This window comes from Eucyclogobius newberryi, unplaced genomic scaffold (genome assembly GCF_026437365.1).
Source record: "Eucyclogobius newberryi isolate DKJ021-1_F unplaced genomic scaffold, fEucNew1.0.hap1 SCAF_12, whole genome shotgun sequence".
NCBI classification, from domain to species: Eukaryota; Metazoa; Chordata; class Actinopteri; order Gobiiformes; family Gobiidae; genus Eucyclogobius; species Eucyclogobius newberryi.
The window spans coordinates 22,150,737-22,171,383 of NW_027315746.1; the positions used below are offsets into that span (position 1 = coordinate 22,150,737).

The 20,647-nt window shown below is 40.2% G+C and overlaps 1 protein-coding gene across 2 annotated transcripts in view; it reads right to left on the bottom strand.

Annotated features, from left to right (window-relative positions):
• The window catches only part of tnr (tenascin R (restrictin, janusin)), a 127,201-nt gene that overhangs the window by 26,268 nt on the left and 80,286 nt on the right, over positions 1 to 20,647 (bottom strand). The window contains exons 12-22 of one of the 2 annotated variants that reach the window (XM_072441462.1): positions 16,886 to 17,036; positions 14,757 to 14,935; positions 13,798 to 13,888; positions 13,386 to 13,468; positions 13,068 to 13,170; positions 11,637 to 11,726; positions 10,013 to 10,146; positions 9,777 to 9,906; positions 7,755 to 8,021; positions 4,755 to 4,874; positions 4,501 to 4,644 (exon numbers count right to left, since the gene is read on the bottom strand). In XM_072441462.1, coding sequence (XP_072297563.1) covers positions 4,501 to 4,644; positions 4,755 to 4,874; positions 7,755 to 8,021; positions 9,777 to 9,906; positions 10,013 to 10,146; positions 11,637 to 11,726; positions 13,068 to 13,170; positions 13,386 to 13,468; positions 13,798 to 13,888; positions 14,757 to 14,935; positions 16,886 to 17,036 — 1,492 coding nt within the window. Of the gene's footprint in view, positions 1 to 4,500; positions 4,645 to 4,754; positions 4,875 to 7,754; positions 8,022 to 9,776; positions 9,907 to 10,012; positions 10,147 to 11,636; positions 11,727 to 13,067; positions 13,171 to 13,385; positions 13,487 to 13,797; positions 13,889 to 14,756; positions 14,936 to 16,885; positions 17,037 to 20,647 lie in introns of both variants that reach the window. The other variant, XM_072441463.1, reaches the window with a different exon arrangement.

A 20,647-nucleotide genomic window follows, 5' to 3' on the forward strand; every position in this document is an offset into this window, starting at 1 on the left:
AATCGGTGAGCCACAGTAAACAGAGGCAAAAATATGCAGTGCCCAGACAAGGACATGCATATTTCAAAATCCCCCAAATGTTGCAGCAGTGTTATTTTTACTTTTTTATTTGTCTAATATAACTTTTGTTTTTTTTAGCAATTATTTCCAACATAAAAGTCACTGAAATGCCACTAGAAAAGCGTCTTTGTTTGCCATGATTTAATTAATTATGTGTCTAAGCTAAATGAAGTAAGCAGAAAACAATGGCTATTTGAATAAAACATGTTTGAAAGTGATTGACAGCAGACGGTAATATTGTATAATTCTAAAATATCCACTCTTGAAAATGCTATCGTTTTAATTCCTTTCAAAACCAATCTTCCCCACCATCCAACTAAAAGTCTAGAGTCATTCAGTTTAACGAGCAACTTTTCCTCTTCCTCATCCTCTTCTGCCACTGCTGGACATGCCAACATTGAGTTTGAATGTAATTATACCTTTAACCTGCTGTTTCAACCTCAATTTCTCCTCGGGCAGGTGGGTGTGTTTTTGGCAACAGAGCACACAGAACAGCCATGTGTTTCCAAAGCAGATGAGGTAATTAATACTGCCCTAGCCTCACCACAATAAAGAATTGCACTCATTAGTGACTGGAGCAGTGTTCTTATCTCTAGGATAGATGAGTGAACCTGATTACTGTAATTATGGTAATTGCAATAGGGTTTAGGTGAATTTAGTTGCAAAGTGTGTTTTTATATCATCACTGACCATGTATTATTATTGAATCAGGTTTTGTATAAAACTACATGTAAAGTAAACATTTGTACACAAATGTTCCACAAAATAAAGTTATACTACTTTTATGTTGTTCATGAGTGTTTAAACGCAGATTTGAAAGGTCTGACCTATCATTACATCAAATCAGGTTTATTTATTGCTCTATGCCGATTAGCACCCGGCCCTAAATGGTTCATTAAGGTAATGGTCATTATGTACTGTCAGGGAGCACTTAGCATAGCATTATCACAGTATTAAGTGGTGTGATCTCCTGTGAAAGGTGTGAAACGGAAACAATCTACTTAAATGGTTTGATTGAAATACTTCAAACAGAAAGTACCTCCTGATGAGACCTTGAAGGCAATACAAAGGCTTGCACTATAATAATACAAATCGTTTAGTTTCTTCTAACAAAAGAACTGCCAGTAGACTTCTAAAGACTAACAATACATCTAGACATTGTTTTTGAAAAACAAGACATTTTGACTTTCATCCAAAAGTCATTCTCATTTGGTGAACTGGTCTGAGAACTCAGATTTTTATCCTACTCTGGCCGGCGTAAGGCCAGATAACAGCCTGATAATGACCTGTTTTCCAAATCTATTAACAAATAAATTAACAAGACAGGCTATTACCAGGAGGTTCTGCCGGTGAGCAGGGTGGATTTCCCAGCCTAGGTCCACAGATTGAGAATGACTTTTGGATACATTTTTTTAACGCCCAAAACTACAAAAGCAGTTGCCTCGAAGGATGACAGTGAAATAGAGAAACAGATTAAACAATGTTCACAGGAAATTAGCAGATGGATAAATGTAAGGACAGGAAAACAGCATTTCCTGTCCTTACGTCCAGCTGACTACAACTGAATGTTCTTCTATGACGGACACTCCTGGACGAATGAGGGATGACAACGACTTCTTTCTAAGAATTTTTGGCAGAAATTGAAAACAATCCATGTTTTTTTTATAGTCTATTATTCCCTTGCACTTGCTTTACTTGCCCACTTATCTCGGTGCAGAAATTGTTGTAATTAATTCAGGAAATATATATTTTATGGCCGTGGCTGCAGAGCCGCCGCGTGGTCAAAAGGCCCAGCAGTTTCCCTAACCCTAACCCTAACCCTGACCCTGACCCTGACCCTAACCCTAACCCTAACCCTAACCCTAACCCTGACCCTGACCCTGACCCTGACCCTAACCCTAACCCTAACCTTAACCCTAACCCTGACCCTAACCCTAACCCTAACCCTAACCTTAACCCGGCGCGGTCTAAAACGGCGCGGTCAAATAGAGCAGCAGTTTCAGGAGCCGCGGCACAAAATAACATGGCAGTTTCGGCCGCGCGCCGCGGCTCTGTAAACACACAGCAACATTTTTATGCCTTCATGTCTGCAACTTTTGTATTGCATTTGATTATTTCACCAAACAAATCCTGCAAGCACTTTCATTTTGTTTATTTGAAAAGGGCAATATATTTGTAAAATATTTCAGCAAGAATTAATTTATAACTCATATTTTTTATTTCGTCCAGAAGGTTCACAGTAGAATCACATTTAGAAATATGCATGAATTTATATTGTTTACGCCCTTGGAACATTTTCGCAAAAGACAACTTATTTTGGCATTCATTAGAAAGAGAGGGAGAGAGAGAGAAAGCAGCCCTCAGCCTGCTAAACTGTGTTAAAATAAGACATTTTGCATTCAAATCTTGAGTATTGTTCTGTGTCAGCCGCAATAAAAGGTTTTCTGGATCTAGATGGAACAAGTCTTCATTCTGTTTTTCTCAAGTTCTGAAACAACCTCTCATTTGGCCCATATTTTACTGTGAATGTGGAAACTAATTTGGCAATTGTTGGGGCTGGATTGTTGCACTAAGCCACTGAGACAAGTGTTTGCTCTGGTTTGCAACAATCGCAAACAGTGACTGTATAATACTGATGCCACTATTGTTTCCTACAACAATGAGGTGGGTGTTTTTTTGTTGAGATTCTAAATAAAAATGTTTGTCAAACCAACCCATGTTTGTATTATTTTATTCCATTTCAGATCACACACCGCTTAACAATAGGCCAAGCTCTGGGTGGCGGTGCGGTGAAATCTCATTCCTCTCTCTGGCTGCACTTGCACACAACAATGACCCAATCAATAGAAAACAAGGTGGTCCAGGCTGCAGCAGTTGACCACAGGATAGAAATGCCTTGGCTCAGGCAAACCGGGATTTTAGATCGACTGTGGCTCACAAAGACACAAGAAAATGTTATCAGGCTAAAGAGGGTAAAGGTCCAAATCTTCACCTTAATATGTAGTTAAGTGTTGAGTAGCGTTTTTCGCAGAATGTCTCCACAGACGCAGAGCTTAGTAAAGGAACGTTTATGGAATATATTTCACTAAAGTCAAAGATTTCTTGACTTAGATATTAACATTTCTAAGATGGGGTCAAGTGCATTGTCTGTGACCTCTGTGAACTTAAAAAAAAAAAAAAAAAGGCTGAATCGAAATGCATGATTAAGAAAGAAACCAGATATTGTTTTTTCTTCTTCTTCTTTGCTGTATTGCCCAGCCCTACCAAGTGCTCTTATATGCAGTACATTTTTCTTTTCAAACGAGCAGAATAACACTCTTTCAGTCTACATGTAGTGCTCTAGGGCTTTAAGTCATGTAGTTGATTAATAGATCAATGGACTCTTAGTCGACCAAAGGTATTATTAGTCAGCTAATATTTTATTAGGATTATAAGGATTTAGATGGACCACAGTAGAAAGAAAAACGCATGGAGTCAGTTATGTAGATGCTGTTTACTTGTAGCCTACTTCTCTGTTTACATTTAAGTTGCTTTTGCCCAAGCGCCGGCCTCCCTTTTAGGGGATTAATCAATACAGAGGTTATGTCTTTTGTCAACCCAGAATTTCTTTAGTCGACTACAGCCCAATCTACGTGTCTGTAAAAGGAATAGAAATGCTCTTGTTTTTTGGGCCATTACATCCTTTGCCAAGCAAGTGGATTACTGTCCAAATCCCCTATTTGTGTTTTTAAAATGGTATTAACATGTCCCATGTTGTGCATTTTGTATTATGATGAAAATGTTATTTACCATTTCTAACAAAGCTGATATTAGAGTAATGTTCAAGCATTTATAGTCCCGGTGGCTCAGCTCTTGGCAAGTATGTTGGGGTCGTTAGAAAAGCAGATTACATTTTCAGAGAAGAAGCTAAGTGAATGCAAAAAAAAAAAAAAAAAAAAACTTTTACTGCATCTTATTCCCTGGGTTGGATTGTCGAACCTCACCACTTTCATTGAATCAGGTCTCATTGACATGCCAACACTTTCTTTCTCCTGTCCTCTCCAAAGCTCCTGATTCCTCCTCATCTCTCACACTGGAGATTGTGCATACACTATCAGGAGAGTGTGTTAATCTTAGCGCTTCCACAAAGGCTATAGCTATCTGAAAATGATATGACGAAGCGCAGTTTTAAAACTTGTTCTTCAAGGCTATCTTAAAAGTTCAGAAACCGAGGCAATTAATGAAAGTGCTAATGAAGTGGAGAGGAGTCCAAACAAGCACAAAGGGATTAAAGATGCAGGATGATGTAGAAAATGGGGTTCAGGTATTCCTACACTTTTCACAGTTATTTACCTCCATATGTGACACGTTATCATAATGGGCACTTGTTAATGATCGGTAATAATAACAAAAATGAGTGTTTTGATTCATGTAATATTTGATCTGGTATGCGCTGCTCACCTGTGAACACAGAGGTGCTGACTGCCTTGTTCTCCAGGTTGTCCCTTACAGCCGTCAGACTGATCTCATACTCAGTGGCCGGGAACAGGCTGGACAAGGTGTAGTTGTTCACATCACTTTCAATTACCATGCTGTCCTCTCGGCCTGCAACCACAAACACGAGGATACACTGGAAACGAGGACTCTGGTATGTACAGCAGCATGTGGCTTGGATACATTTAACACCCAGCAGATATTTAAATGCAATACGATACCTTGGGCAGAGAGGTAGGAGAGTTGATAGTGTTTGAAAGGAGCCAGTGGTGTGATCCAGGAGAGAGTCACAGAGTCCTCCGTCACATCCGACACCAGCAGCTCTTTCGGTGGGTCTGTTCCTGGAAGAGGACGGAGAAGAGTTAGCCAATATCCAAAATATTATATTAACTTGATAAAGTACATGTGACGCAGTACATGCAGTTTTAAATAATAACCGTACATGAAAATGAGACGACAGTTAATGATTGACAGACAAAATACCAAGTTCTATTGAATTAAAGTGCTGATGTGGGAGTAGAATGAAAAGTTCAGTGTTTCACCTTAGACTACATATTATAATACTGAAAATTGTGCTCTTGAAAGCTGAGACGATTTATACATTATACTCCCTTCACCTCATTTGCATAAACAAACCTTTGTGCTTTTTGTAAGCACAAGTGTGCAAATGTATTTTAGGAAGTAGCAGATTTTGTCGAAGCAAATCCTGCTCATTCAGCCATAAGAACACAATGAGAGGCATTAGCTCTGAGACTGAGCCTGGTCGGCTGAGAGTGTTCCCTCGCTGCTCACATTTTGTTTTATGGCACTCCAGGGAAAACAGAGCAGCAACGGAAAGGTTGTGGCAAAAGTAATGTGGGCAAATGCAGTAATTAAAAGATACCAGGTCCCTCGTGCAAATAGAAACAGGAAAACAATTGGACAAGGATTCAGGACTTTAAGAAGAAACGTGTGGAATGCTTTGACCATATGTTTAGACCAAAGTTCTTATTCTCAATGAGCAGATGTCCCATTGATAATTCAAGGCTTCGATCTAATTAAACAGTTCCTGCATAGAATGTCATCATGGACAGATGTTTATCTTTCTAATTGCATTTGAAAATCCCATAAGGAGCACAAAAGAATAAAGGCAAAGTAAGTTACCATTGGCTGTGGAAGCATATAGTTTTATGATAATGATCATTGATATTGCGAATCATATATTCATTGATATTGACTAAATGATTACATTTACATTACAGGAGTTATCCCAGGGCAGGAATACATTGTTGTGGATATGCAAATGCTATCATAACCACATCTATCTTATAGACGTTTTAGGACAGAAAAATGTTCCATTATACTGATTATTTAAAAAAAAGTATATTTAGAAATGAATACAAACAGTAAGACCTGTCGCAATAATTACTATTGACTTGAATTGGAAAATATTTTTGGAGCTCAATATTTATTCGGTGTACGTTTTTTATTTTTGTATTGTGCAATAGTGTTATTTCTTTTGTAATATGATATGTTTTGAGCTGTAGCAGTTTGAATAAGTAACTTCTATGGCTGGTTATCATTTTATTCTCGCAGCTCATGTCTTTTAACACAACTGTTTACTGGGATTATGCTGGTTTACTGTTTTGTGTGCGAGTGGCTTTTTCTTTGAAGGAACAGATCATGTTTAAAAATGTATTATCATGACACCCGTAATTACTACTGATACACATATATCTCTCCTGTTTACTTCCTGCTATGACCACCACTACTACTAATTCAACAGGATCTATTGCGTTGTGAGCGACCGAAACTGCAAAAAAACCTCCCAAATCAATGCAGGATATAGACAAGTACAGTGCTGTGGCTCAAATTCCCTTTACAATCCATACTAGCCCACCTGCTTATCGCCATGTGCAGGAGAATGAGAGGAGACAGCCGTGTGGCCCAAGGCTGCCAAGGCTCTTATACAGAAAGAGCAGAGTAATCAGATGTGCAGGTGTCTCTGGCCCCAGCGCTAATATATCCATCTATGGTTACTACTCATTTTGTCTCCTCAGCTTTATTTTCTCTTTTTTCAGTTTCCTTTATACTGGAAGAAAACTGCTTCTCTTTTCTATTTGCCAAATCCTGACCTGCGAGTCAGTCCTTCTTTGTGGAGATATAAAAAGAATACTTGAAATCAAAAGGGAGACACTGTGAGCTGGCACCCAGCATCAAGCCCATTCACGTCTGACATAACTGGGCCATTGTCTGTTTACAATGAAGGTGTAACACGGTAAGGAGCTTAATGCTTATACCAAAGGGAATGGAGAGGAAGATAAATATCATAAACATTTACTGAAATAACCTACATATTAAACCCATTAAGAAAGCTAGTAACGTCCAATTGCACTAGATTTCAATAGGAATAACAACATTATTTAGACTGGCTTCATGAAGGCACTGTACATTGTAAACCTCAGCACTATGACAAGACAGACAAAAAACTATTATTTGTCTGTAAAGAAACTGTCACCAATTGTAAAGCTGCATAAAAGGTAATCATCAGAAATCCATTCAAACACTATTATGGAAACAGTTAATGGTTTTTGAATCACCATTCAGAAATTGTCATCTTTCTTTGTTAATGGTATTGCATCATCCAACTAGCAGACATGGGTCCCAGAGGAATTCGAGTTTCAAACAAACATAATCAAGTTGCTTTGGCCAACAACCAGAAGAAATAAGCTTTTTATTGCAGTGCCAAAGTTAGTAAAAATAATAAGCCTTGTGACCGTGTTGCACTGATAGCACTTTTAAATATATATATATATTTATATTCTGAGAAAGTTTTCCAGAAAATAGAAATAGAAAAAGCAATCTGCCTGTTATCAATACTAATTTGCTGCAGTGCATTTATAGAGATGATGATATTGTTCAAAGAAATAATGATATATTTGCAACGTGTGACACCTTGTAATGACCATGTAATGACTTTGTTGGTAAGATGTAATTATAGTTAATAAGATGCTTAAACTAGCCCTGCGACAAGTTGGCCACTGTCCAGGGTGTACCCGGACAGTACCCCCGCCTAAGGCCCGAAGTCACTGGGATAGGCTCCAGTCACCCGCGACCCCAAAAAGGAACAAGCGGTAGAAAATGGATGGATGGATGGAAGATGCTTAAACTTGAAACATGAAATGGGTGAGAACATTGGGTCATGATCATCATATACTCAGTGATGCCTGCTTGCAGCTCACCTGTGGTGAGTGAGGCAGTAATAGGCTCCGAGGTAGAGTCCCCTTGTATTGTGATTAAACTGATGGTGTACTGTGTCGCAGGCAACAGGCCCTGAACCAGCGACCTGGTCTTGGATCCCTCCAGTGTGACCTTAGACATGTCAGTCCCGTCAGCTGAGCTGTAGCTGAGAATGAAGAGGTCTGCGGGTGGCGCCGGAGAGCTCCACGCCACCAACACCGCATCTGAAGTCACCTCTGACAGGAAGAGGTGAGATACGGGCCTGATTCCTGGAGGAGCGGAGGTTTGAATGTCAGCGCAAGGACGCATAAAAGGTTTGACCACAAGCAGCAATAGTAAGAGAAGAAAAAGAAATGTGCTGCTGTTATGAAGATGACAGAGGAGGAAGTCAGTGATGGATGGAGGCGGTCCAGGCCGCCATGATGGGTCGTTTATTACCAGTTGAGAAAATTGAAGCCGGGTGAAATTTTGATGAAGTAGGTTAGAATCAGAACACAATGGAGTGTCAGTAATGATTTAATTGATCATCAAAGACAGAAATAATGAGATGATGTGGCATTAAAACAAAATCAAACTAGAATTATGATTAAAAAGCTATTTTTAATCAGATATCAGATATTATTTAAGACTGCATGGAAACGCAATGAATATGAATGAGTCCGGCCTGTAAAAATATAAATGGATTTGGAATGATGGATGAGGTTATACATTTCTCAATCTTTTTTGCAAAGTGTAAATCTAATGTAGTTTATATTAACTGCATAATGTAATAAGACATTTAATGGCATGTTTCTGTCTTTGTCCGATATAACTGAAATGTTAAAAGCATCACACCACAACGCTCTTCTAAAATAAAAAAATAAGTATAGTATATGATATTGTATATTACATTTGCATTTGAACTAATTGAATTATTACTTTTGGTAATGCGGTGTGGAGACAAGAGCATTTCAATTACCGTATTTTCTGTACTATAAGGCGCACTGTCAATGAATGGTCTGTTTTTTTTAATCATTTTTTCATATATATAAGGTGCATTAAGCAAAACAAAACGTGTACCACTCAAAATTGCTTTGAGGTCAGTAAGCACAACCAGAAATCATCCACATAAGGCACAAATATACTGGATTATAAGGCGCATTGTCATTTTTTGAGAAAATTAAAGGCTTTTAAGTGCGCCTGGCTAAGCTTTGGATGTTTTCTACCACTCCCTACTTAAGGTGGTTAAGTAATTTACACATTTAAAGCGAAGTCTGAGTCGGAGAGTGATCTCATAGAGTCTTGGTTGTCAGATGTTGCCAAGTGACAAGTTGACATAAGCTTGATGGGATGGATTACTTTTCCTTCTTCTTGTTGTTTAAAATCTGTCATTTCACTATTGTCTCAAGTCTCCGCTCAGACCACTCCAGATGGTTAAAGAGGAAGAGAATCTAGTCCCATTATCAGATCGATGAGGCGATGATGATTTCAGTGATGACAGTGACGTGCCCAGCAAAAAGAAAGGAGCAAGGGATGAGAGTACGTCCACACAAACGACAGGCCCGACGGCAGGTTAGCACGTGCCCATCACCATGACAACATTCTTTGTACAAGCTGAAATGACGGCACACTTTTTTGCTAAACATCGGGAGAAACATATTGATTGGTGTGTCACATTAGCATTGCTTTAACACAAGAATGAATGGTCAGCGGTGGAGGAAAAAGAATTACAGCTACACATGAAAAGCTTTGGATGCAGAGGCACAATTAGAAAACACTTGTAAAAGCCTCATTAGCTGACTTGAATAATTTACTGTGGCTAATTACTTCTTCAAAGTCCTTTAAGGTCTTGATTTTCTTTTGGTATGACTCGCCTTACCTTCCACAAACCGCACTCATTGTACAAGTTCATTATGGAGCGAGGTAGGAGCTAGCAAATTGACTTGTTTGAAGAAATAAATCCATCTCATGTAAAAAAAAAATATGCTCCTTTGAACGAATGATTTGGCAAAAGCAATAAAATATTCAAAAAGTCATTTTTTTACCTGTAAAAGCATCTATTGTTGCAGCGGTGCTCTGTTGCCTGCCTCTCCGTGCAGCCACAGTGATTGTGTATTCAGTTCCTGGCTCAAGGTCCACTAGTGTCACCGTGGTCAACTCTTTGGGAACAGTGAGCTGCAAGAAAACTAAATTAATTTCTTAGAACCTACAGTACATGAGGTCGCATCCTTGGCGCACATTGTTGATGTCCTCATAACAGATATACTTAATATATTTTTACCTCAGTCGTGACGCCAGAAGACGATATGTAGGTAACCTTGTAATGGTCAATGGGGCCCTGGACGACCCCCCACACAAGAGTTATAGTATTATCTGTGGAGGCTGTGACAGTGAGGTCCAATGGGAAATCCAGGCCTGTAAGGGAACATTGGAAATACAGTTAGTTAAAAAAAACAAAAATCATAGAGAAATAATTCCATGGTCAAAATGTTATTTGTTAATTTCTTTGCAGTCAGCCCTAAAACATGAACAATGAATAAAGACGGATGGATGGAAGTTAACCTGGCTCACGGCAGATTGATATTATGTCCCACTCTGAATTGAGTTCTACCGTTGGGAAAAGGCATAACATCATGACGAGTATCTGAAGCTGATTGGTCGAAGCGTCACAACAGGGGAACAAGACGAGAAATCAAACTGTTAAATCCAGTTGAGAGAAAAGCACAGACTTCTCCTTTGATTTCCACCCAAACTACAATGCTGCAGGCCGGGCTCAAACCTGACAGCGAGAGACGGGTCAGATGGACTCTCAAGAGTTTGTGAACTCACAAAGAGCATTCATCTAGCTGGCCAGTGTAGATTGGAGTACTCACTCAAACTAAAAAGGGAGCCAAAAGTGAGCTTTAGAGACGTAACTAAACTTTTTGTTAACAGTTTGTTAAAAAAAAAAAAAAAACATTCACCTTGATGTGCATTTCATAGACTAAGAAGGTTGACACTAATGTGTAGTGAAAGTCTGGAGAAGAGAAGGGTGATAAATCTGACTGTGAATAGAAACTGAAGTTTGGCACTTCCTGTCCTGGACTTGTTCAAGGATGTTGATGCTGAAACATGGCTCTGCTTCAAAATTGATCAACACAAAAATAGTGTTTTTAAGGAATACTTGATCACACCAGTGTGAATTCAGAAGGTTTGTCATCAACTCAAAATGCCTGCCATTTACAGAATTCTAAATGGTTCAAATATTTGTTATCATCGGTTAATAATAAATATTATAACAAGACAAGCAGTCTCCCTTCAAGCATGAAAAAATGCTGTACTTCTTCAAACAAATTACACCTTCAGTTTGGTTCAAAAGAGAGCAGCTTTAACCGAACCTTGTCTAGATAATGAGAATGAGATGTCAAATTATTTAACGTTGATTGAGAAAATGCATGTTGAATATAGTGCATTTTCACATTCAAAGAGTGAAAAGAAGAGTTTGGGACAAAAAAAGCTGTTGTATTGAAGCAATTTTAAAAAACCTGTGTGCAGGAAAGAGGCTGAATGTAATGCGTGTTAACAGAAGGAATAATACTGTAGTCACTGAAAGAACTCTCATCTCTATGTAAAAGATCTAGGACTAAACATAAAATAATGCAGACAGTTGCATAGGCCAACCATGCATACACATGAAATGTAACTAACAGAGATCAAGGGCAGTGCCGCGCTCAGGCACGATGAGTTTGTGTTCTGTATCCCTCTTTTGCACCTGCACAAACGACCCGGTGACGTCATCACGAAGAACTGTTCGTTTACAAGTGGAGCTGAAGTGCTAACATTGTAGCTGAAATAATACGCCCAGCGGCATAAAATATCTCAAATATAGTGAGTCCTGCCTGTCATACGCGCTTACACAGACATACCTGTTCTGGCATTCATTGTTGAGGGTGCACTCTGGTTGCTCCCTTTCATTGCTGAGATGCCAATTCCGTACTCTGTACCCGGGAGAAGGTCTGTGGTGGAGAAAGGAAAATATGTACCAGTTAGAGAGTTTTATGAAGTCTGTCCTTGTACACAAACCGAATCAGAAAAGGTTTATTGCCATTGTCATTGAACAGAATTCACAAACATAGGAACTTGCGAGTTCTGACGGTCATTTAGTATCACTTTGGTGACTAAGCAAAATAAACATAATTTAAACTCTGAATATGCAGCATTTTTTACCGACAGCATGACTCATTACAGTAGAATAATGTAGTGAATAGTTAAATGAGCAATCCAAAAAGTGATCGAAGAAAGTGAGTGTCAGAGTGGGAATGAAAGTAGAAAGTGCATTGATTTCATTGGACGGACTGAATAACACAAGGACCTTTTGCTTCTATTCTGATGCCAGTCGTGCCCTTTTAGCACCATTGCCAAAAACTCCCAAGTGACCCCTCATTCCTGACAGCCTTTCAATATGACAGCAGGGCAACAAGCGTTTGTGTGCACACAGTCACCTCTCAGCCAACTTTAGGTGAAGAGATGATCTTGAATGGCAAGGAACACAAGCAGTTTCTAGCTTTGTGTGTGCTTTTTGCTGATGGGAAATGCATCAGAAACACTGCCCTACCACTGGAATGCCCGGTGCCACTTTGGGGAATACTGTCGTTGTGTCCTTGTGCCAGACGTTTCACCCTCCTTGCCTCCAGTGTCCATATACATAGGTGTATTAATGATTTTTTCCATGGTTACAATCCAGTGTGTTTACAGGATGTGCATCATGTATGTTCATTAACATGCACTTCCCCGACCACATAAACAAAATAATAATAATGATAATAAAAGGGGTGAGTGTTTTATTAACAGTATATTTATTTGTCTTTATTTGTAATTGTCTGAATTGTAACTGAAACACTAGACCAAAACCAAGAAGTTAATCTCAATCATAGAGCACTTCAGATTCTTCATGTATTGTTTCTTCAGCACAAAGACCATAATTTCTCTACATTTATCTAATACAAATCAGTTTGTTGTTATCAAAATAATGATACATTTGAAATACAATGTATAGCCCATAGTGCTACAAGTACAAACGCATTGAATAACACACAAAAATACATTGACCCTTGGTGCAATGACAAATATATCTATATCATATTGAAAACGCCTGACAGTATCACCTTCTGGAATGTGCAACATTCATCTTGAACGGTACAGCCAATAGTTTACTCCCTTAAATGTATATTTTCAGCTATTTCAACTTCTATTGTGTTGTAAAAATGGACCTTTAATCTGATTTAATAACTAGTCCTCAAAAGCAGAAAAACTGAGCGCCCACTGCAGTTTAAAAAGTTAGGCAGCATTAGCCTTACCTGTCAGTGTGGTCTTAGAGGTGGCTCCCTCGTTGCATGGAGCAAAGACTTTATCATAAAGGTCTCCGGCCAGAGTGCTGTACACCACCTGGTAACCCTCCACCTGCAGAGATGCAACGTGATATAGTTTACATTAAACTGATTAAATTAATCAATTCATTTCCAAATCACTAGAAGGAAATCGTTCAAAGACATGTCAAAAGTCATTAGTCTTCAATTATCTATTGTGACAAAATAAAAAAATTCCAAAATATCAAAATTAATTGTATGGATAGACAACAGAGATATCAGTATAACTAAGTGCTCCTGCAGCATTACCTCTGCCTCACTGTTGTCCCACTCCAGCTCCAGGCTGGTGGAGCTCTTGGACACGAGGCGCAGGTTCTTAGGGGCATCGATCTCTGAGAAAAACGATAAAGCTGACAATGTTGGGGACACTGAGACCAATTCTTAGGGAGGGTGAACAAGCAAACATCAGCAGTTTACACTCTCAACTTGTTCTTAAGTCAAATCTTGTTATATTGATGTAGGAACCTTTAAAATGTACAGTACAAACGCTGGTGATAATACATTACATACAGGTTACGGTGTATGGCATAATGTCATAGATACAACTGTCTAATTATAAAATACAGATTTATAGTCAGATCAGTTCTTGTCTTATTGTAGTCATATTCTCATTATTCTCAATTATATTATATTCATATTATGTGCAGTTATCAGCTCTCACCGGTGGAAAACTCAGTGGAAATGGCTCCACTCTCATTTCCTTTCCGCACTCCGCTCACAGACACATTGTAACGTGATCCGGGCCGAAGGACCTGTACGACACAAAACAGAGTCTCTGACATGGATCAATGTCTTAAGGCTGAAAGTCTATGTGTTCGGGCCGGGTTGGACCTCATTTCTATAATTTTACACGGCATTGGGTCGGACTTGGGTAGGACTCGGGTTGGGCTCGAGTTGGGCTCTGGTTGAGCTCGGGTAGGACTCGGGCAGGACTCGGGCAGGACTCGGATTGGGCTCGGGTCGGACTAGGGCAGGACTTGGGTTGGGCTCGGGTCTGACTCGGGCAGGACTCGGGTTGGGCTTGGATCGGCCTCGGGTCGGACTCGGGTATTACTCGGGCAGGACTCGGGCTGGGCTCGGGTCGGGCTCGGGTAGGGCTCGGGTCGGACTTTGGCAGGACTCTGGCAGGGGTCAGGGCTCTGGTAGGGATCGGGACAGTTGCAGTATATTTATCAGTCATGTCATTCTTGACTGAAGGCAAACAGGCTGTGTGTGCGTGAACTGTTCGTGTGGTTTGCTCCCCACATGTGACGTTCACACACATTTGAACAATATCTGGCTGTGATCGGGTTTGGGCCTTTAAAAGCCGTCAGTCAAAGTGCACTTAAATCTGTCGGGCTTTGGGCATGTTGGGCCTAACTTTTATGGCCCAATTACAGCTCTACAATGTCTTTGTTTCCACTTTATCTCGCCGCACAGACAGCAGACAAACAGTGAGATCTGATTATTTGACGTAAATCTCGGAAAGAAAGATGCTTAAACTTGTGCAAGACATAAAACCAAATGAGATAAATGATTCGGCTGTTCTGGGGCGGCAGGTGAACCCCTGAATCATGACTAAATACAGTCAGATGTGCGATCTGATAAATAGCTCAGGCATTCACACACATGAAGGCTGACCTGAAGGGAATACTGGCTGAGAGAAGGCTGCAGGCGGAAGGTGGTGCGCGGACCTTCTCCTCCCACCAGGCCGTAGCGAAGAACGATCTGATCAATTTTAGCCTTCGGTGGGGTCCACTCCACAAACGATACGGTGTCTGACACATCTCGAACAATCAGCTGAGTGGGGCCATCTATCACTGAGCAGGAGGCACACAACAGAAAGACAACATTTATAATAGCTGCAAGCAAGTTATTGATATTTCAGATGTATTGTATGCTTTATGCTGTGCTCAAAATTGACATAAAAAGTGCTTGGCAGGATAATATTATCCCAAAACTAAAATCAATATCTCAGTAAACTTAATCATAGCAAATAGTGTCAAGGTTTGAAACTTAGAAAATTAAAATCATTTGTAACATTTTCACAAAAGGGCCATTGATTTTCATGGTATGTTCCAGCCAACTGGAAAACTGCTAGAATTATTGCTCAGACTTCAAAAACAAGCCTAATTGTGATGTACTTCTTGGTGGCATACGTCACAATTAGGCTTGTTTGTGTGTATATATTAAAAATGCTACTAGAGTCCATTATTTATTATATTTAACATGATTTGCATAATTCTTATTCAGCATTTATAGTGAAATAATGCAATAATCAATGTTGTTTCTTCTTCCACCTTCAAAAACTGTTACGTGCAAGTATAAATCAGAACAGCCAATCTGTACCATTTTTACAAACCGTAATAAAAGTTAATATGAAATGTTCCTTGCGGCTGACATTTTTACAGCCATCAAAAAGTTTTATGGCTGAAGGTATATTTTTGACTGCTCCGGCTGAAAAGCTTATCTTATTACAAAAACTGGTGGGATTTTTGTCAGCGTCCGTTGCTGGGAGCTTTTTCAGCAGTAGATTTTGTTATCTGGAAATGCTATTCCCCGACAGTCAGACTTGTACCGGTATATGTTATCAGGCCTGACACAGCAGATACCAGCAGCTCTATCTAAGAGGTGTAAAACACATGCAGCTAACGATTAGAGTCTTCCGCGGTGATCACTGAAAGACAACTAGAAAAAGAAGAATAGAAAACACATCAGGAGTAATGAAGCAAACACACAGTACCTTCAATGAGAGTTAAACAGACTCAGGGTTTGCACAGAGGAGACACTGCTAATACAGAGCATTTACTGCTGAGGTAATGAGGTGTTAAGAACAGAACAATTCAAATGTTTTTAATTTACCCCTTGATTAACTAAATTGAGGCAATACGTGTGAAATGAGTCTGGCTCTTTGTACTTATTTTATTTCAACTAGATTTATTGATTATGTGATTAGTACTACTATAACATTTAAATGAATGAATCTAGACAATATTCATATTGGTCTTATCTATAAGGCATTATTAGATGTAATAGATGTACAGCATAGCAGGCCGTAAAGAAGACTTTTACTGAGAAACAGTGTTCTATGGTCAGGCTCGACACACAACAGGTCTCAATTCATGCTGCATCAGGAACTAGTCTCCAGAGCCTCGTCCTAGAAAACACCTAGAGGTAGAATGCTGCTTCCCCATCAGCTGTCCACTCCCACTAGCCTCCTTTCACTCTTCATTGGTCCATTGTTCTCTCTAAGGAAGACTAAATCTAACATCTAAATAATCGAGCAACTTCCAATTTGTCTTCTGCTTCTGTTCTTGATCCAATATGGGGTCCTGCAGTGCGCTTCCAATGAAACATTAATGAAAAAAGTGCCATGAATTATTAATCTTTACTTAATTACAAGGTACAAGAGGAACAAAGGCTTGACAGGAAATGGATGATGTTTTGATTGCGGACACCACTGTCTGAATTTGTTGAGGGAACATTTAGAATAGGATCTATTGCTGCTGTCCCAGAGGAGTCGCGTGGTGAGCAGTGGGGCCATATTTCGCTGAAGGACATTAACAGTGTCAGAGGAACTCAGGGTTTACAGTGCATTCATTGAACTGACTAAATGTGCACTGCAATTAACTTTAATGTAACTGAACGTTTCCAATATGCTGCACGCTGAGGTGATGCAATCATCTATTGAGGTATTAAGCTAATTCTCTCATAGTGTTTAAAGATAAAAATGAATTGTCCAATGAATGACTAATGTAACTGCTACATACGTGTTGTGACGATGCCGGTGATGGGTTGGCTCCTGCCCTGCTCTCTCAGGGCCACCAGGTTTACAGTGTACTCTTCTCCAGGTCTCAAACCAGTCTGCACAAAAGAGGTGATGGTGCTGGGGAGCTGAGCTGTCATCCCTCCATCATTGTCCTGGAGGGAAAAACGTAGTGATGAGATAAGTGAAATGTAGCTCTCCTGAGTAAATGTCAGCTATTGTCGACTTCACATTTCATAAAAAGGTGAGGTCACACTTACTTTTACCATGTTATGTGTCATTTGTGTACTTTTTTCTGGTGGAGGGTGAAATCTCAAATGTATGTGCATAAACTGGCAGTACATTTACAGTGGACATTCTACACTGAGCACCACTTTGTACACTCTGAGCCCTGCCACTCCATATGGAGCTGCTGCAGCTGTTCTCAGTTTTTCAGAGCACTTCCTGCAGACAAACAGATGTTACGCCTAATGCTGCTACACAGACTCCACTATGAAGGTTTGCATTAAAATGAAGAATCATGATGATTCCAATTCCACTTGCCACTAGAGTCGCTCTCCATGTAATAACTTGAACTGAATTATTGGACTGAGCATCATCCTGCAACTTTAGTGCTCATATCACAACTGGAGTTTAATCTCAATTATCATTTCGTACAATCGAGGTGCTGCTTAGTTAGAACAATCCCAACAATTGACTACACTACCTCAACTTTCCTCCCGTTCACCTGTAATTAACAGTGATCACTCTGAGCAAGGTCAAATCCAAAGAATGATTTCAACAAAATACTATTCTGCATTCAAAATGGAGTTCGTGGCTGAGGGTTTGCATTGGGGAATGCATCATTTGGATTTTTTTTGAAAATGTTCAATTCTCAAAATAAAAAAAATCTCCCCCCAAAAAATAAAGCTATTGCACGTTCAAGTGCATCCCTCTGCACGTGAAGGGTCTCTGACCCATTTGACTCTGCGTTAGCTCACAACCATTTGACCATGTGTGTCACTGTTTCACCTCTGCTCAACTCTTCCCAAACTTTGCACAGCTTCCACACAAGCTCCAGAGTTTACGTGGAAGTCTGCACATTTTCACGTTAAGTATTTCTTTTATAGCTCACACTCTTTGCATGGGGTTTGGGGTGCACGGTGGCAAAGGCGGTTAGCGCTCTTGCCTCCCAAGAAGGAGATCATGGGTTCGATTCCCGGACCAGACCTTCATCACATGATATCTCTGGGTGGAGTCTGCATGTTCTCCCCGTGTTACCGTGGGTTCTCCGGCTTCCTCCCACCGTCCAAAGACATGCATGTGTTAGGTAAAATTGGTAATTCTAAATTGGCCTTAGTGAATGAATGTGAGAGTGAACTGTCTGTTATGTCTATGTATCTGTGTTAACCCTGCAACAAGTTGGCCACTGTCCAGGGTGTACCCCGCCTAAGGCCCAAAGTCACTGGGATAGGCTCCAGTCACCCGCGACCCCAGAAAGGGAACAAGCGGTAGAAAATGGATGGACTCAGGGTGTACCCCGCCTAAGGCCCAAAGTCACTGGGATAGGCTCCAGTCACCCGCGACCCCAAAAAGGGAACAAGCGGTAGAAAATGGATGGACTCTTTGCATGAAAAAAATGCATACGCACATTTGGATAATCTTTGGATAAAAAAAAAAAAAACTGTCTTTGTCTTTGGATCAAAGTGTCAAAGCAATTGAAAACAAAACTGTAATATATACTGCTACCTCTTGATCTTCCCTTAAATATGCATCAATAAACTAAACTTTACCAGAACACTGATGACTGAGCAGCCACTTCAAATGATGTTAATATTATAACATTGACTGTGTTGTAGCTGCAGGCATCATTTAACATAATTTCAAGTTTGAGGACAAGATGATTCAAGCTGAATTCAATGTGAAATATAAAGATTTGCATTTGAATGTGGCCTGATCGCTGAGCTCTGACCTCCTGCTTACCTTCTCTCTGTGAATTACATATATATGCATTTTGACTTCTGGCACAGTCATTACCTACATACAGGTTATCAACCAAAAAAAGGAAAATGATTGTAATGTAAATGAATATTAAACAAAAGTCTAATGAATGTTACCGCACCTTTAACAATCTAATAAAACATAACATTTTACACATTGTCGGTGTAATCCCTCATTCGTCCAGGCGTGTTCCATAGTAGAAAAAGCTTCAGTTGTAGTCATCTGGACTCAGTTAGAAAAAATAGACGTTTCGACTCTCATCCAAGAGTCATTGTCAATAACAGAATTTAGGTCGAGAACTCCGATATTAATACTGTTCTGTGGTAAGACCCACCCATTGGGAGGAGCCTTCCTGAAGTAGAAAGAGTTGTTTGTTTCAACAGAAACTCCCCCCTTGTATCTACCGAGCTAGCCTATTCAGAATCTTAATGGGCTATTAGAATCCTCTTTGTCTTTGTGAGACCCTGGCTCAACCACCCTGAGTACCTGATTAGCATCTGAATGTCCTTTACCTTTCCAGGGGTTCAGAATCCCATTATAAATAACAGGAAGATTAAACCTTAGCCCTCCATTTCTGTTTAAAGAAGGTCTTTCTTTTTTAACAAAAATAGCTTCCTTGACTCCTCTTTCAAACCATCTTTTCTCCCTGCTTAAAACCTTCACCTCACCGTCTTCAAACAAGTGATTAGAGGCTTCAAGATGGAGATGCACGGCGCTCTGTGGTCCTGAACTAGTATTTCTTCTGTGCTGATAAAGCCTCTTGTGTAGAGGCTGTTTCGTCTCACCTATGTAACGTTCTTTACAACTTTCTTCACTGCATTGGATCGAATAAACTACATTGCTCTGTTTTTGAGTCGGCAACTTGTCCTTAGGATGAACCAGTTTTTGTCTTAAAGTGTTTCCTGGTTTAAAATAAACAGGGACTTCGTGTTGTCTAAAAATTCTCTGCAGTTTTTCCGACAGGCCAGACACATAAGGGATAGAAACACCCTTCCTTCTCTGTTCAGTTTCCCTTTTGTCCTGCTTCTTGGTTCTCTTCACTCTGTTGAGGGTCCAAGCGGGGTAACCACAGGCTGAGAGGGCATTACGGACATGTTTTTCCTCTTTCTTCTTGCCCTCTGAGCTGGTGGGCACACCTTGAGCTCTGTGTTGTAAGGTTCTGATCACCCCCAGCTTGTGCTGTAGTGGGTGGTTGGAACCAAAGAGCAGATACTGGTCCGTGTGTGTAGGTTTCCTATATACTTCTATTTGGAGTTTCCCGTCCTCTCCTCTGATCGTGGAACAATCAAGAAAGGCCAAGCGATTCTCCTTAGCGTCTTCTCTTGTAAACCTGATATGTGGGTCCACAGCATTGATGTGATCAGAGAAGGTTTCCAGCTCTTGTTTCTTAATTGTTACAAAAGTATCATCGATATAGCGGAGCCACAGTTTTGGGGCTATGCCTGAGAATGAGGACAGTGCCTTCTTCTCAAAGTGCTCCATGTACAGGTTGGCCACTATGGGAGAGACGGGCGAGCCCATGGCACAGCCATGAATCTGTCTGTAAAATTGTCCCCGGAATTGAAAGTAAGTGGTGTTCAGACAGATGTCCAACAGTTTACATATGTGTTCAGGTGTCAGTTTGGTCCTTTCCTGTAGGGTGATGTCTTCCTGCAGTCTGATCCTCACCGCTGCTACTGCATCAGAGGTCGGGATGCAGGTGAACAGGGACACAACATCATATGAAACCATGAGGTCATCTGGGTCCAGTTGGAGATGTTTCACTTTATCCACAAAGTTGTGCGTG